The sequence below is a fragment of the Hippocampus guttulatus genome, chromosome 6 (assembly GCF_054856545.1).
Source record: "Hippocampus guttulatus isolate MCC_2025c chromosome 6, RoL_Hgut_1.0, whole genome shotgun sequence".
NCBI lineage: Eukaryota > Metazoa > Chordata > Actinopteri > Syngnathiformes > Syngnathidae > Hippocampus > Hippocampus guttulatus.
In genome coordinates this window covers 13,086,774-13,105,431 of record NC_141266.1, presented here as the reverse complement: position 1 = coordinate 13,105,431, position 18,658 = coordinate 13,086,774, and the positions used below count along the sequence as shown (strand labels likewise).

At 40.8% G+C, this 18,658-nt stretch overlaps 1 protein-coding gene across 1 annotated transcript in view; it reads right to left on the bottom strand.

Annotated features, from left to right (window-relative positions):
* The window catches only part of col14a1a (collagen, type XIV, alpha 1a), a 97,510-nt gene that overhangs the window by 16,517 nt on the left and 62,335 nt on the right, over positions 1–18,658 (bottom strand). Inside the window, exons 28-39 of the mRNA XM_086114138.1 lie at positions 15,823–15,966; positions 14,770–14,934; positions 14,655–14,693; positions 14,430–14,568; positions 13,722–13,864; positions 12,021–12,130; positions 8,794–8,952; positions 8,054–8,131; positions 7,164–7,250; positions 4,802–4,855; positions 1,779–1,874; positions 1,361–1,414 (exon numbers count right to left, since the gene is read on the bottom strand). Coding sequence (XP_085970264.1) covers positions 1,361–1,414; positions 1,779–1,874; positions 4,802–4,855; positions 7,164–7,250; positions 8,054–8,131; positions 8,794–8,952; positions 12,021–12,130; positions 13,722–13,864; positions 14,430–14,568; positions 14,655–14,693; positions 14,770–14,934; positions 15,823–15,966 — 1,268 coding nt within the window. The remainder of the gene's footprint in view (positions 1–1,360; positions 1,415–1,778; positions 1,875–4,801; positions 4,856–7,163; positions 7,251–8,053; positions 8,132–8,793; positions 8,953–12,020; positions 12,131–13,721; positions 13,865–14,429; positions 14,569–14,654; positions 14,694–14,769; positions 14,935–15,822; positions 15,967–18,658) is intronic.

The window sequence follows — 18,658 nt, the reverse complement described above, 5'->3', positions numbered from 1 at the left end:
GTTTCAATGGTAAAGTCGATTTCATCCAGCACCACTTTTTTCTGCCTCACAAGATGGATAAAATGGAATTTATTGAAGGGAACTATCACAGCACATCATGTACTGTACGAACTACCGGTATATGAACACCTTTTTTTTAAAGCGGTGAAGCCGTTAAATCTTGGTTTTTTTATGGCAACAAGGCTTGTTGACGTCTGTCTGCAGGCTGCGGGGACTTCACTAATAATTAATGGGATGAATATTTATATTCATCATGCATGCACGCACATGCAAATACACAGAGAAGAATAATTTATAGACGGTCACAGCTGGGTTTCAGTTGATTTGTTCATGACCAAAATGGAGTGAGGAATGAAACACATGATTGTTGGGCAGCAGATGAAACAACTCTGTTTTTCTTACGTCCAAAAGATTTAGGGGTTGATTTTCTTAACAGCCGTGAATCTGCACGGCGCAAAGCAAACCTTGCGCGGAGGCAGGTTGGACCCCCTGTTGGTAATTTTGCAAACAAGCACAGGTTTTTGAAGCCAAAAGAGGCCGACTCCGATTAAATGCGACACACCAGTGGCGTGCTGACTGTGTCGGCATGGCAAAACGCAGACATGAGTGAAGCAGGCACATTCATTCATTCATTTCCGAACCGGTTGCCAGCCAATCAATCGCAGGGGACACAGAGACGAACAACCATTCGCGCTCACACTCACACCTGGGGGCAATTGTGCGTGTTCAATCAGCCTGCCATGCATGTTTTTGGAATGTGGGAGGAAAACGGAGTACCCGGAGAAAACCCACGCAGGCCCGGGGAGAACATGCAAACTCCACACAGGGAGGCCGGAGCTGGAATTGAACCACGACCTCTGCACTGTGAGGTTGACACGCTAAGCACTGGACCGCCTGAAGCAGGCACATGCGCCAGAAATCTGCGCCATAAAGTTTTCATTTGGAGACAACCCCCTTCCCCCGATTGCTGACCAGCCAGTGGAATGATTTTAAAATATATAATAATAAACATAATAATAATTGACTCAATGTATTGATTTCTACAATGATTCAGAGGTTTTGATGTCCGCTGCTCTCATATCGATGAATGAAATACGTCCTGACATATTCCACACACGTATGTGGCGCTCGTTGACTGTTCCGTCTGTGCTCCAATCAAATTGACTGATATTTCATTAAGCCAAACTTTCGACTTTCTGCCATTGCTGCGGCGGCACGCCCAGCTCGGCAGAGACCAGTCTGACAAAACTGGCATTGTACTGGCTCAAAAACCAGAATTTGCCAGCATTTGCACCCCACTGCAGATGCGCTCTCTGTCAAAAGGCCACGATGTTTTCGAAAGATGCAGAGCAACTCTTACCATTGGGCCGGCTGGGCCAATCTCTCCCGTCTCTCCCTTCTCCCCAGCAGCCCCCTGCAATACAAACAGTGTTCCACATGTCAGTTGTCTTGAGTGATAGCGGTCATCGCGATCGATGTGGGACCAAAGAAACCAACATCAGTTTTCTTCATAAAGTTTTCCCTTAACGCAAGTGAGTTTTGGACTCATGCCTACAAATGTCTGGCAGGATCTCCTTTGACAGTTTATGCTGGCAGGTGCTTGAAAAGAGGCACAATGTGATCTTTCGGCCCAGTTTGCAAACTATTTTTTTTCGTTGTGTCATTTCACATGCATTTATAATCAATAGTACAATCTTAAACATGTAATGTGGGATTTATCTAATATCGGACATGCATATCATTTTTGGTAAGTACCAAGCACATCAAGCAACTCTTACTTGAGGCCCTTGAATAGAGAGGCCACTGGGTCCCTGAGGACCTGGTGGTCCTGGTGGTCCAGCAGAGCCAGCTTCTCCTACAGGCCCTTGAAGACCCTACAAAGAGAAACCAAGAGTGTTTGCTATATTTCATGTATTTCACATTTGGGCAATTTAGATTTTTTATTTTTTTTGGCTGAGGGGCAGCACGGCGGTAGACTGGCTAGCACGCTGCAGATTGGAATCCGGCCCGGGTCTTCGTGTGTGGAGTTTGCATGTTCTCCCCATGCCTGTGTGGGCTTTCTCTGGGTACTCCGGTTTCTTTCCACATTCCAAAATCATGCATGGTTGATTGACGGCTCTAAATTGTCCATTGATGTGAATGTGAGTGTGAATGGTTGTTTGTCTTTGTGTGTCCTGCGATTGGCTGGCAACCAGTTCATGGTGTCCCCTGCCTGCTGCCCAAAGACAGCTGGGATATTCCAGCATGCCCGCGACCCTCGTGAGGATAAGCGGATCAGATGATAAATAAAAAGAAGAACAATGTAAACTAAAATCAAATCGAATCTGTCATTTTTATCACCACCATCCCAGTCCATGGGAATGTGCTGGTGGTGGCATGAAGTTAACAGAACAGTCGACCTCTTCAAATACCTTGGCGGAGGCTGCAGTGGTTAGAATGCTATGAAGCAATTGTGATCTTGCAGGCGAGTATGTGTGCGGCATATGAATGTGCCAGTAGCACCCTGAAATTCACACATAACGCATATTATCTGCATGGAAGAAGAAGAAATGTCCTTTATTCCGCCTAGGGGGGCATTCTTGGGAATTTTGAGAAAGATTCTTGGGTGGGCCATCTTATGTTCATCGCTTTTTCACTCAGTCCAATAGCAATATTTTGTCATTGACTTACTGAAAGGCCACCCTGCTTGACTGAGCACAAGTGGTAGGACGAACCATACCCAAAACATGTTTTTCATGTCAGACTAAATGGCCACGATGGGGATGGGGGCACGGAACAGCCAAAGTCTTTCCACAGCTGGATTCTTAGTTACACTGCACCATAGTGTAAATACTGTGTACACAATATAGGACCAACTGTAACAGTGTCATTGGGTTATTAACTTCCAGGCTCGTTAGGTAACACCCAGGCTCGTTAGTTTCTTGCCCATGTACATTTTATTTTATATATTTTTTTGTAACAATTATTTTGAATGTCTTTACGTGCGGAGACGACAGTGGATAATCCTATAGAAGAGCTGTTAAAGTTCATTAAGGCACACGAGACACCTATGGGATCTTTTAGATCGGTAACGTGCCATTTTTGCCGTCACGTGTGGCTGGAAATGTTACTGATATGCTGTGTGTGACAGCAAAGTCCGTCGCACACCGTACAAATCAGCTGAAAAATGACAGTTGGCAAGTCACACACGCACATTCTGCAGTTTGATGTCTAGGCACCCTGCGACGTTACATGGTGAGCCTCTATAGACCTTTGAGGCTGCATGTACAGTATATTGTACTTTATCACTTTGATTAAACCACTAGAGGACAGAGAAACAGTTAAGGAAGACGCGGCTTACGACAGAAAGAGGACGTTAATGTGAATAAAAGCTAAGCGCTGACTGCCAGAATGAAAATGTACAGTAATCAATTCTGTATGACTACTTGCTTTATGGGGTGGGGTTTAGGTTGAAATAGTGCGTGTCCACAAGGTAAGAAGAGTTGCAATGAGTGTTTGATGGATTAAATTCCGATTCTTGTAGCTCCTGAAATATGGCATTTACTTGATTGCTCTGTGAAGAAGTGTGTGAGGATCCGTGTTTGGTGATGTGTTATTTATTGTCTATCAGCTCGGTGAACTTGGTTCACACTCTGGGCTCTGCTTCCACTCATAGAAGCAGGAAGCCAAATAACACTCGTTGCTGAGTGAGGCAGAATAGGATCCAGACCATGGGTTGCCTTTCTCACAAAAACCGGGCTAGTCATTAGTCGCGCGCATAAGAAAGATCCACCTCTAAAATGAGCCAATTTCAACATTGAAAGAAATGTTTTATTAAATCCGGCTATAATTCTTGATATTTGGGGGAATTTTGACAAACCCAGGAACTGTTTTTAATTGTAAAGCAAATGCACACAATCTTCTTATCTTAGCTAGAGTGAAACAAAATTCCGTTTAAAAGTGAGACGTCTGCTTTCTGTCTTTTCTGAAGTGACAATTATTGCCGTGCTTCAAGAACAAAAAAGGGGATGTTCTTTGTGAGCATTTCACATCCCTCCTTTGACCACATCAACAGGCAGTAGATGGGGGCTGTTCTATCCTTGGAGAGCAGGTTTGGAACAAACATATGGAGAATGTATAGTCAGCAAGTACGTGACAACACTGCTGAGAGATGTTGTGGGTGTTTTTATTGATCCTCACTTAGTTGTTGCTTATGGGAGGGCTTTGTCATCCCCCTCTAGCATTGTACCTCCACGTATTGTCTTCGACTCATTAAAAAGTCACCGAGCCACTTCCTTCATTTTTTAGCACATTTAATAAGCTACCAGTCAACCCTTCGGCGAAAAGGAGTTTACAAATTGCATTTCCTAATGATGCGGCATACGATGTCTATTCAACAAATTGGTGCTCAAATGGTCATAAGAAGTCATTAGGGTTAGTGTTTTACTTGTTCTTTTTTGTCAGGGTGAAGACAGATTATCACAGCACACGAGCTACGACTCTTTTCTTCGATGTCAGTATAATGCAGGTGAAATGAAATCGGTGTTTTTGCGACATCAGTTATTAAATCTATCCATTTGAAAATGATATTGGAATTTTTTGAAATAAAAATTGTATTTGTCAACATGAAACCGACCTAATTTGATTCATCCTAAAACGTGGAGTTACTCAGATGGTCATTTTTCAAATGATGTCATTTTTTGGGGGGGGGGCCGCCGTGTGCACACAAAAAAGATGGTAACAGCTTCATTTGTTTGTCTGGTGAAGCAAAGCATTAAATGCGTCTCGCACGGCACCGAAAACATATTGGACTTTTACTCACCGTCACTCCAGGTTCTCCCCTGTCTCCTCGTGTTCCTCGTATCCCTGGACCACCCTGAAACACACCACAGCATAACATATAGTATCATGATTCCCCTAAGAAAGGCCACATTGCATTTGTACAACGGAGAGCTGCGCCAAGGCATTTGTTGATGAGGTAAAAACCCCAAAAGATTCAAAAGTGTGAAAAAAGTTAATGTAAAACACAAGGCAAAGATTAATTCCTACAATGATCCGGTTTCAACTATGCTTCCTCAATAACTCAGCAAAAATGTCACTTTAATGGTCTTAGTATTGAGTCGTATCCACAAGGAAAGTCTCAGTCCAGTAAACTTTCGGCAAACTGTAGTTTCAACTTGTCCCTGAAGCTATAAATTATTCTACTTGGAAGAAATTACTTCCTCTTGTAAAAACTCCTTCCAACCGTAGATTCATATTTGCTTTGATAGACGAATAGTGTCTATTTACTGAACAAAATAATCCACGAATACTCGATTGATTTGGAAGGACTCTGGATGACAAAATGAATTCTTTTTTGGATTGCTCATGGGTCTTGAATCATCAAAATCTGAAAACAGTACTACTGCAGTACCAATAAGGTAAGCATTGGTCACTTTTTAAACCTTGGCTTTTTGGAAGGTTCTGGTCAGCATAAAGACGTTCCAAAACAAATGAACTTGGCTGCTTTGTTTGATCCCCTGTTGCTTTGGAATGCACTTGACAGCCTACATTATGCAACTTCATGTGGACTGATGATGTAAAAACGTCCTGAGCAAGAACACATCACCACTGTGAAGTGGGTACATGGGGTTCCCCTTCCAGATCGTGTCCGTGTGTGACCCCACACAACCAGCCCTCCCCATCTTATAGTTGTCTAGCAGTCAAATAGATTAAAATAGAATAAAAATGATAATAATAATCAATATGTGTTCAATTCACAAATTGAGTTCGACAATGAATAAGGGTTTGTTGCATGCTGTTGTCATATTTATGAATGAAATGATGTACAGGACACCACACAACAGAACGCAGAATCTAACTGCTTGCAGCTCAATCAAATTCTTCAAATTTGCATAACACTACCTGCGCCACAACTTAGACCAGCTTTTAGCTGGTCTAAAGTTTAGTCTACTTCCAGCCACCAAACTGTCAGGTGCGTCGGGGGCGTTTATAGAAAACACCCTTGGTCAGGCATAAAGCCCAGCATAGCGCAGCACAGTCTGCCAAATTCCCAAACTAGGTTTGCACTGGCACAAACATTAAGATGCGCCACTTTTTTACGCTGGAGCACACATGTCATTATCAAATGACCAATGCATTGTGTTGAAATAAGGTATGGTATGTGGTAAACACACAAACACACATTGGAGCAGAGCGAGTCGGCGACCGGTATGCTGTTGTAACACAGAAAAGATTTATGGCACCACGGCATTCACTGACGGCCACATTCACAGTTACAATGTGATTGAAGTCGTCTATTCAAAGCTGCGGGGCCAAACAAACATTGTGAAAAGGAGCCATACAGCAAAAGTAAAAGAGAGAGTCAGTGTTCGGATGAAGAGGACGTAAAAGCAAACAACAAGCCTCGCTGTTGTTGGTTTAAGAATAACGAAACATTGGAAATTGAGCATTTACATATATATTGGTTATGTGTCGCTGAATTGCAGTCGGGTTGCAATACAAGCTTCTTAAGTGAGACATAATTAAAGAAAATTAGAAAGACGCTGGCAAATAGACATGTGGAGTCCTCAAATGAGAAAGTGGACCTGACTTGGTTGCACAGGGATGAAAAGTGTGGTGGATCCTAATCTTCTGTGATAAATGGAATCACCGTTTAATTACTCTCTCAAACTAGGTAGTGCCGATGGCGGAGACAGACAAAATGATTGAGAGTTTAGAGAGTCGCAAACAAAGAGCAGAAAACACAGGCCATATGGAGAATGGAAAGACTGAGCGGGGAGACAGCGACGGACTCATTGAAAAATGAGAAAGACGGCAAGAAGTTTGTTTAAGTGTTACTTGGAACGTGTGGTCTTTGCTCTCTCTGAAAAACACCTAGACCATCGCATGTTCTGGAAACATTTCTCAAAAGTGATATTAATTCATATAATGTTTGAATAGAAATCAATTTACCTTCCCCAATGTTCAGAAACCAAATCATTAAAAGGAGATTCCTTAGTGTTGGGTCAAACTAAACTTTTTGTTCCTAACTTCTTGATTTTACTGGCAAAGAATGAAGGCACAGAGGGAAAAAAAACTTATAAATTAGGGGCAAAGAGAAATAGAATGAACAAATACAAGTTGACTAACAAGACTTTCGTAGTCAAATTTAATTCTGAAGCAGAGAAACAAAAGGGACTCACAGGAGGTCCGGTAGGTCCTGGGGGTCCCTTGCTATCTTGAGAACAGGTGCAGGCGTGAGGCATTGAGGGGCACTCCTCTTCAACTCGCTACAACATGAACGCACCAAAAGCCAGATTAGGATGATGTGTGGAGCCCACGTAATTCTTCATTCTCATCAATCTTTCATGATAAAAAACAAAAAAAACAAAAACGGTATGCTTATCAGTATTGAATACCCATCTCAGTCATTATTTTCCTATTATTTGGCCATGTGAAAGTCGCATGCCAAATAATTTCCAAATTTATTATTGAAAAGAACAAATTTATCAAAGAAAAAGTCCAGTTGTCTCAAGTCAAATTATGCAGATTACCATGGCCTGGATGAATGAGAATATATGCAAAGAAAGGAGAGAAAAAAACGTTTAGCAAGTGCATTGGTAATTTTCTACTGCTATTGAGTCAGTACTTTTACACTCACTTGGGGAAAAAAAACCTTCACCACATGCATATAATGCAATGTAATCGATAATAATTTACTCAAAGCCCTCATTCTGTTGGGGATTTTGCAACGTATACCTCTCTCTCTCTCTCGTGGGTGTACACGAGAACATAATGGGAATGGAAACATCATCCTCTTGATGCCCATTGCCTGTAATTTGATTTTGTAAATGAAATTAGGTGTGGTTAAACGGCGGTACTGCTTTGCCAGTGGCCATCCCCATTCAAAAGCATTCCAAGTCATTTGGATATCATCTTTGTTTGGTCGTTCTGGTTTTATCATCACTCAGTTTGATCACAAGCACAATTACGGCTCTGATTATCTCAGGCTGTGATATCCGCCAAATGACTGCACATTCAGAGATGACAAGTGTGTGTGTGTGTGTGTGTGTGTGTGTATGTGTGTTCTTACCAAAGCTGGCAGTTCACAACACTTATCCCTGCTTGCCCACGACGTACTGCAGATGATATCAAACATCTGGAGCTGAAACTGCAAAGACACCCACAAAACATTAAACAAAGTGTGGTTAGGCTTTTGTGGCCTTAGAGACGTGCAATGTCATGTGAGCATCTTAGGGTTACTGTTAAGTGGATGGGAAAAAGAAAATCCACTTCTCCTCCTCTTGTGACAATTGATGTGTGGTGCGTGGCTAATAATGTACTTGTCCGTCATCTCCGCTTTTTTACATGCACACACACGTCATTGCAGGATTGCACTGTTTGATGAAGTTTATTTTTAAATATTCAAAAGTATTTTTTTTCTGCATGAGTTTTTTTTTTTAACTCTGTCCTGTTCAAAATGTTCTTCTTACACTGTCAAAAATGTGTTCGTGATGATTTGATTACATTTTTTAGGGGACAGCACAGAAAATTTACCTTTTAATTGTAAACAAATATTGGATCTCTGGAAGGTCTGCTCCTCCATCAAGTATGAAATGAAACAACCAACAAAATCTTTAGTTATATGCTTATTTCGTCTTGATGTGGATGGGTGCACATCTCCTGATCTGGAGGGAGTCTGAAACCCTCCAGAAGCTTTTGCAGCTGCCTCAATGGCCTCAATGCTATATAACATGCTCATGATTGGCAGACTTAAAGGCATAATCAGCAGATGTTAATATGGCGGTAGAACATTCATGACTCCAAACTGACCGAAGCAGAGTTGTCCCCTCTGCCTCGAGGCTGCACCATTCGACCCAGGACCTCCACGCCATCCGTGGTGATGTTCCCGGCTGCAGTGATGGCTTTTTCTCCCACAACGGCGCAGTCCAACACCACCTTCACTGCCGTCTTGCTGATGGTTACATGGAGCTAAACAGAGGCGAGCGTTAAATGCATTTGAGCATTTATTAAAACTCCTGAACATAACATTCCACACTTACAAAAGTGAACAATAAATTAAAGGAGGCAACACAATAGGATTTGTTTTAGTTTGCTTAAATTTGTGATGAGTGGATTAGTAAAAGGTGGATTTGAGTTGAGAGTCATGTTGATCTCCAAGAGATCAACCACAAGACTGCAGGTTGACAATAAAGGACTAAATATGAATAAATAAAAGAGCAAATTAGGGTAAAACATCAAATAAACAAAAGCGAAATAAATAAAAAGGTTTGTGTTTGTGATTATTCACAGTCTCAAACATCAACAGCATCGCTTGGTGTTTATAAAGCACCTCGTTTATTTTGGTCTGTCTTATCATTTTCCAGACATGAGACAAATTGCTTTTGCTTCTTCTGCTGAGAGTGATGCATTATCAGTCATATTGCACGTATGATTTTGGGAGGAAATGGGGGAAATTTATTAACTCTGTTGGACTGTGAGAGCAAGAATCCATAACGCCGAGTTATCGGGTGATTCTTATCTTGAAAGAGCACAAACACAGCAAAACAAACAGCAAAGAGTAGAAAAAAAGAAATGTAATCAGGGCAAAACGCTACAAAGTTGATTCTGATGTGCCGTTTATTGTGAATACTGATTTTCAATGTGGATTTGAATGTATTACGTTCATTTGTATCCCTGAATGCTATATTCAATGTAAACGAACACAGGGAAGCAGACTGTGCAGTTTCCCGTCATGTCTGTCTTTGTTTTTGTTCCAACTCCAGCTGGAATGAAGGGCGTTCCCCTCCAGCAGGCGCACCCGTTCCTTAATTGTTCCCAATCAAAACCTTGTCCAGTATTAAAGGAACTGCTAAATTGCCTACTCTCTGTTGGATTATTGACCTTGCTTACTGTTTATACTCAAGTGTTTTGTAAGTATTGGTGTGAGTTAGTCTGATCTTATCTGGCCCAATCTTGCCAATATTTTCAGAGGTTGAAGTGAGGATAAGTAGAGACATAAATAAATGCTGGTGATGATTGATGTGATGGTTTTTGGACATCAGGCGACATTAAGTACGTGTTTAAGACCTCTAGCGCATTCACAGTATGGCAAGTGAGGAGGGACACATTACATTGGGGTCAGCAACTAAACAGCCAATGAACCCGTTTCATAAAAGACATCCAAAATGAGGATCAATTTTCTTTTCCTCTCTCAAATTTTTATTTGTGTTGCAGACACCACCTTGAGCAGCGTGGCCCAATATGTCAGCAGGTCGCCATATTGGATGTGACCATCATATTCACCATAAATAATAGTCAAATTGAGTTAGAATGACATCATGCAAGCAAAAGCAATGGTTTTGTATTAATAATGGCTTGTGATACATCTCCAAGGAGCAAGTGACCGAAGCATGTTGACAAATCGCTTCACTTTGCCACATCCAATACAGCTACGGCAACTCAAAGTGCTTGCCAATGGTTGTCGCAAAGGGAGCCTCTCAAGAATATTGACTGGGAGTGGCGGTGCTATGCGAATATAGTAGAGTCGCATCAAAAAACATGGAGCAAAGTCAGTTCTGTCTGTAGGATATTTCAATAACATTAACTGACCACAGCCCCCCATGCATTTCATGGCTAAGGTCTGAGCTAACCACCACCCCATAAAATGTGAAAGAACAAAATAAATTCGACACCAAAAGAGTCTCTGATAAAAACAAATTCTTTTTAGCGCGCAGTAACTCAATGTGCCTTATGTAAAATAGTCTCCTTGGCTATTTTGCACCTGGTCTTCATCCATAACGCCGTGATGTCAAATGATAAGTTAAATGATTGGAAATGTTCCTCTTTTAGAGAATTGATGGTTTAAGATTAAGGTTATAGGGTTTAGCAATATATAAGGTGCAGGTGAAGTGCTGTCATGTCTTGGCTATAAACGCTTCACTTGGCGGGAAGAAAATGTCACTTCACTTGTAGTTCTTTGCTCCTGTCAAAATCCGCCCACGTCACTCATTGCCTCAAGGTGAAAAATGGATTCAGCCGCATGCTAATCTTTCAAACAAGTCACTGCACAAACGTGGGCATCCAGTTGAATTTAAGGTCTAACATGCTGTATGATTTAACCGACTATATGGAGGTTGAAATATGGAAGACTGAAATAACACAAACTAAGGCAGATTCATCGATCAGAACTATGTGTAGGAAAATCACATGCTCATTTTTCAATATTTTCTATTTTGGAGGAACTATCAGGCTGATTAACGTCCCTTTCGCAACACACAGAAGCGAATAGTCCTCCCAGCAATTTTTTGTATGGTCATTAATGGTAAGATAAATTATATGCAGACTAATATTCGCTAAATTACAAAGACAAATATAATAACTGCAGCTCCTTGATCATTTTTTTTTCTGGTTGCAAGGCAATAAGTTTGGGTTGTAAAAATCGGTGGGCAACGTGAAGGGGATACTACACTACAAGCTAAAAATTAAGGATACCTATTAAATTTAGCATCCATATTGCATGTGTGACTTTGCATATATAGTTGCACAATAGATAGTCGCTTAGTGGTTCTTCAAACGGGGTTCTGTCGGGTCTCTTTGAATAAGTGAGGAGTGGGAACTTTGAACTGCTCCAAGACTAAAGTGCCCAAAGACAATTTCTGTTGTGATTTGGCGACTAAATCCTCTCAATTTACATCACGGGTTTGGGTGAGAAAACTGTTATTAAACGTGCGTGTACAAAATCACTTTTTGCTGGTTATATCTTTGGTGTAAAAAAAAAAAAGAACCTATCCACACCTTTTCTTTTGCAAGATTGTTAGTTAGCCTTGTTTCTACTTTTTTCATCTCTAAATGTCACTCATCACAGCAGATTTGAATAGATGTTTAAAAAAAAAATTACTTCGCCAAAAAAGTACTTGTTAAAACGACTACTTGACCACATGATGAGACACTTCAAAATATCAAAAGGCTTGTATGAATGATACAAAAGTATTTCCCTTTTTAATGGACACTTATAAGAAAAAATACACCAATATCTTACTTTAAGTAGAAACTCTAACCTTGTGAAAACTTCCATGGAAGACTTTTTTTATTTGAGTTCCTTCAAAGGTGACACTCTGAAAGTCTCCTTTGTAGTCGTAGGTGAAGAATGTCAAACTCTTCCTCGAGTCTGTGGGAGATTAGCAGAGATGAACATGATGACATATTTTACAGATAATATAATGTATAATAATGGTTAGGACTGCACGACTGTCCGTGTTTTATGTTATGTGTTGTGTTTATTATTTTACTTGATGTTACCTGTTTTGTTAAGTGTTTTGTTACAGCTGCTGCTGTTGTGAAAGCGCTATATAAATCAGCATGTATTGTATTGTATAATCTTAGAGGCGCATGCTATTGAACGTATGACAATGTTGTTTTTTTTGAAAAAACAACCTGTTTAGTTTTATTTACCAACGTCAGAGAGGTATTCGATTACCAATATATTCATTAATGATGGACAGTGAACCCCACATACGTATCAGTATGATTGGCATTTGCGTAGACTTTTTTTTTGTTAACCTACCCTCAATCTTGTTTGCTGAGAAAAAAAAAGCTATGCACTATCTTGTGGCATGTTGTTACCAAGGAATTATTTTGACGTGAACATTTCATTTAGTTCGGCCATAGCCTTGTCTAATAGAAAAAAACCTGATTTGACACCATATTGTGGCATCTATAAGGGAAAAAACAACCCGATGGGTTTTTTGTTGTTGTTTTTAGCTGGAACAGTAGTTTGCGGCAAGGTTTGGATTGTGGGGGAATAGTGTAGAAATTGATAAGATAAGTGGTGTAAAACTGCACTGCAATATACTGAGAGCCAATTCTAATACAGTAGTTGGCTTTTCTTCTTTTATCTAAAATGATTATCTTTTATCCAATGTGACCGAGGGGTCTTGACAATCATTTGGTGTGCGCACGCTGCAGCTTCGCGGGGACACCAAGCAGAATTGGTTTCCTTGGACAGATTACGGCCGGTTAGTAACAAAACTCGAAATGAAGGAATTGGATCACTCTCAACAAGGGCAAACGTCCTGTATGTATCGTGATGTTCGACGCGGCCCTTTCACAGCAATTTTGGCTTCCAACGCGCATCGCCACCATCCTCATTAGTTGAAGGTATCTCACTGGGTCTGACTCCAAAATAAGTGCACTATATGTACAATGCTGCATATTGTATTACTCTCTGAAAAAAGTCTGTAAATAACTTTGATATCCATCCTCATTAACAAAGCGAGAGTTCTTTCCTCTCCCCAGATGGTCTCATGACTCACTGTCTGCATTAAAAATTATTTTTTTGTTTTGTTTTTTTGCTTAACCTACCTCAGTAAATTTAAAAATACATTTGTCTTTATTTTTGGGAAGTTGCTGCACGTCCCCTGAAGTCCAGATGGAAAGGAAGCCTAATACTTAGAAAGGACTGCTTTGGGGTAGATACGATTTTTTAAAAAAACAAAAAACTTCAAACATAAACATTTTGCAGACCGTGCCTCTTGTCATGAAATGATCAAAATGTAACTCCAAGTACAAATTGTCTGTGTCAAGTGATAAGTTGCATCACATCTATGTTCTAATCATACAAATGTCTCCAGCCTGAGTTTTTAAAAATGCAGCATCATGGAAGATTTATCTTGAGGTGCTGGGACTGGAGGAGACACCTCAAATCCGCAGATTGAGACAACGACAAGATAAAGAAGCAACACAAGTTAAAATAAACCCACTGTCCAAGATGAGTCCCACCAATGGCTTGGTGTCCTTATCGAGGATTTCCCACAATGCAAAGGGCTCATGTGGAGTCTCGGGGAGCAGGCGGATCATCATAGAGATGGTGTAGTCAGATGGTAAACCTTCAGGATGAAGGTACCTGGCACACACATGCAGAAATGGGCAGACGCGCACACACACACACACACACACACACACACACACACACACACACACACACACACACACACACACAATAAGTTAACTGTGCCCTAAAGGCATGTACTCACTAGATGTCTTTTCCAAGTCTCTTTGCTGCTTGGCTGAGAGCTTTTACGGAGCATTTGGCTGCCTCGAACTGTCTCAGAGTGCCATCTTTTTTCATCAGAGAATCAAAAATTTGGGAGGAGGGGGGGAGCTGCCTCTGAGCACTCGAAGTTCAAAAGATTTCAGCTTCTGCTTTTCAGCACTCTTGTCAATGTCACGTTTGAAAAACTGAACGCTCCTAGTTAAGGAGGCTAAATTTAAAGCTGGCTGACAAAAAGCCCCTACACCACCACAGACGAAATAGCATTTACAGCAGCACGCTGGATGACAATTGAAGGTTCCCGCTCCATTTTAAGTGCATTTAGTTTTAAGTAGATACAGTCGAACCTCATTACAACGTACCCATGTCTACAACATTTTCAAATTTCTTTCCCCTGAGCTGACCCATCCTCACTCACTTAGTGGGCTGTGACACCAGAGCGTCACGGTGTAGCCTATAACATGGGAAGCTGTTGAATGAGCCTGGCTCCAGAGACACTCCAGATATGGTGCTGTATTCCTTCTCCACCAAACCAAACTTCTCCATCATTCGAAAACCTGCAGGAGACAAGTCCTCGTCACCCCATCCTGCCCCGTGGCTAAGGCGATGTTAGGTGGCATTCCCTTTCAATTTCACTTCTTACCTGCCATGCTGTTTCCACTCATCAGAATAGACGGACAAGCTGGATGTTACAAACGTGTGAGTTAGTGAGAGCCATTTTCTTGCGCGTGTCATGTTGTCAATGTGGGGTTACTCACTGGCAGTGGCTGCCTCGCAGACAAAAGTAATGAGCTGCTCTTCGATTTTCTTCACAGCATCCAAATCATCCACGAAGAAGACATGTCTGTCACTAGGCTTACTGGCGATGTTGACTAGTTCCCCATAATCTGCATCCGCAAAGCCAATGGCAAAAATGATGTATCCTGGGGGATGGAATCAAATGAGATTGACGTTCAATAAATAGGACGTTAACGACTTTCTCACCAGGTTGAAGATTCTGCTTGTGGATAGTAAAAACTTGAAACACGAATTAAATGTCAATAAAACTGCATATCGCAACAATTGTCCATATCATTTGGATTCTGAGGTGTTGGAACTACACAAAATATATACATAAGCCTCCCCTATCAGCAGCTCAAAACGTAAGAGAAACAAGCAAACACAATTACATTTTGGCATAGGATAAAATCTATGAGCACAGTTTCACGAGTTGGCAGATTTCTTCTGGTAAATCAGCCCTTTAAATATTGTTTGTGTTGACTTTGACTGAGCAAAGGGCATATTGATATTTGTATGTTTAATTTGCTCTCATGACATAGATATCTTCATGTATCAATTATCGCATTATTGCTGTATCATGATTGTTACTGTGAGAAAAATATTGCAATGCTAGTGTATTCCCAGCCCTGGTTATCCATCCATTTATTTTCTGATTGGTTTATCCGCACAATGGATGCGGGTAGGTGATGGAGCCGATCCCAGCTTTCTTCGAGCAGTAGACGGGGAACACCCTGAACAGGTTGCCAGCCAATTCCAGGCCACACAGAGACAAACAACCATCTGCGCTCACACGCCGACCTAGGGACAACTTAGAGCGTTTAATCAGCCTGTCATGCATGTTTTTGGAATGTGGGAGGAAACCGGAGTACCCGGAGAAAACCCATGCAGGCACGGGGAGAACATGCAAACACCACACAGGAAGGCCGGAGCCGATATCGAACCCTGCACCTCTGCACTGTGAGGCCGACACACTACCCCTGGTTATTTTTTGTTTATTTTTATTTTTTTTGTATGTGGAACAGATTACAAACCGTCCAGCTGCATCTCCTTGGATACTTTATTGACATCATCCTGTGAACGGCCATCAGTGAGGACAACCAGGACTTTGGGTACCCCCCTCCTGGATCCCGCATCCGAGGTGAAAATGGACTCCTTCACATGCTTAATGGCTCGACCTGATGAACGAAACCAATCTGAATTGAGAGTAATCATCACAATAGCAAAAATGTCCATTGAAGCATCTTCATGCATCATCATTTTCCGGCCTTGCATGAGTAGCTCGGGAGCGCCCATTTTGCCCGTAAGCAGGTGTTAATACAGTAACTGCTAATAATTATACAGTATACGATAATATTATAGAACCTGAGGGGTTCAAAATGAATGAAGCAAAATGTCTGTCTTTTCTTCTATCACGCTAGCATTTTAATATAGTCATAAGTTTTTAAAAAACCCAAACATTTTCTTTCTTCATTCTGTCTGCTCAAATAAAATATGGTATGAAGGCTAAATCCAAAACCATATGCATGTCAAACCCATATGCATGTCAATGAAAGACCTGCCAAACTCTGCTGGCAGCTAAGCTAAGGGCATCGTGCCCATTAGCATTTCCAATAAGTGAATTTAAATGAGCTCCTAATGTTTCCGGATAAGAATAACCAGATGACAAAAATGTCACAAAGCTTAAAAGTTGAAGAACTTTTAAAAGTTGAGTCACAGCCAACTTTAATGGATTTAATCAGTCAATAAAATGCATACAGGCATCTTTGATAGTTTAGAGACCTTCCCATAAGACAAAACATAAAAACTTTATTCATGAGATGATGCTTAAAGGCATTTTCTCCATCATGTGGGATTTGAGCCTATAAATATTTGATTTTGTTTTTGTTACTGAACAACAAACTTTGAAAAGAGCCATTGTGAATACAGACATCTGGAACACATAAGCCCTCATGCTTATTGCCCTTCATTGTCAAACCGGTATCCTTAATGGAAAGAAAAACAGATCATTAAACTGTCCTTATAGTGCTGATTGATCAGTTCATTATCACCACACAACATGTTGGAGATTCTCACGTACCCATTCAGATTAGTATTTATAGTTTGTGATGCTCCACTTGACCTTTTTACGATGGCATGGACGATCGCCATCATCTATTCTCAGAAGTGCTCCTGTCAATTACCATTTTGCTTTCGCGTCCTTCTTGTCTTGATTATTAATGGTGGCAGGGCAATGGAGTCAACTCCACAGTTATGATTTCCTTTTTTTTTCAGGCTCCAAAAGCTTAAAAGACCAACTTGTCTTTTAATATTAGCTCAAATGTACCCCTTGATGGACTATACGCACGCAGTGGTGTGACGTTTTTCTGGTAAAATCTCATAAGGCATCTCCCTTTCCGGGACTGCCGGTGTTTTGAAATAGTTTTACTTCAGAGAATTTTTATTAATTGTCAATGTTTTGGGGTCTTTTTTAATGATTCTTTGCATTTGTGTGGTTACGTGTATTCGTCAAGATTTCGAAGAAGAGAAGAGAGACAATACATTGAGCTACTTCTGCAGTAACTCTGCAGTTTAACTCCGCTTTGATGAGGAGCGGAAGCAATGATTTGCTAACATTTGCAGGTAGAAATTTCTCGGTCCACAGAGCACCAAAGTCTGCTCTCTGCATTTTCTTCCCGCTGATGTAATAAAGCAGCCGTCAACCCCACAAAGGCACCGTTTGTTCACACTAGAACTCCTAGAATTGTCATGTGGACTTATGACTAGGTGACATTACATCAAAAGTACGCTCCGCTACAAACCTGCACCAGAAGTTTTGGTGCCTTAAGACATAGAATGCAGAAGTGGTGCGTTCATACAGTCCATAAAACAAGGAAGTGCATTTTGTCACCAAATAAAGTACAGTCACACAACTCTCTCAAGAAGGAACATTATCATAAAAATTGAAAGATATCTAGGTTTTTTTTGTGCAAATTATCCCCCCAAGCCCCCCCCCACCCCCCACACACATAATAATGAACAGATTTTAATGATGTGCAATTACTATAATGATACCCCAAAAATTATTTAGGTTACACTCACATAAATGTACTTGTCCAAATGTAAAGCTATATAATTTGGGTCAGGTTTTAGGCATGCATGAAAAGGCTTGAAGTTGTAAATTTGAATGTCACAAATTTAATAAATCAGATTATGTAAAATGCAATATTTCATCCATCCATCCTTACATCCTTCCTCAAAAGGGTGCTGGAGCCAATCAAAGATGTTTCGATGTTTTAATTGCCAAAAAAGTAATATAGCATAACGTGTCCAAATGGTCGACCTATTTGTGAAATGCATAGTCTCGATACCTTGCTGCAAGGGTTTGAGTCACACATAAAGCTTGCACTGGCACTTGCAGACATTGTTACGTGAAAATGTATTTATGAGGAGGATTTTTGCTGCTAAACTTTCCTCCTCAGAGCATGTTGGAGGATGGAAAACATCAGCCACATTCACATACAGTATATTGCCACAGCCAAAGATTCCAAAGTCAACCTGACAGCTGTGAGTGTGGAGTGGAAGCACTCCTTCAAGGTGATGATCCTTCCTTGTAGATTCTGCCTTTTCTCTGCATTTCCATCACAAGCACTCACCTGGTTAATATAAGCAAGCGCATTGAGACTAATTAAAATCTACCAGCTGTCATTTCGTTTTTGGATACTAGCCGGGGAGCGCAAAATGAGCACACATTGAATCTAAACGATGTACATGTGACAAAGATGAAATTATATTGTTGAAACTTTTCTTGTAAGTTTTTTTTTTTCAGAACCACTTCTACCGTTAATGTGAAATCTTTGAAAGGAACGAGTGACAAAAATAATTGTCTTG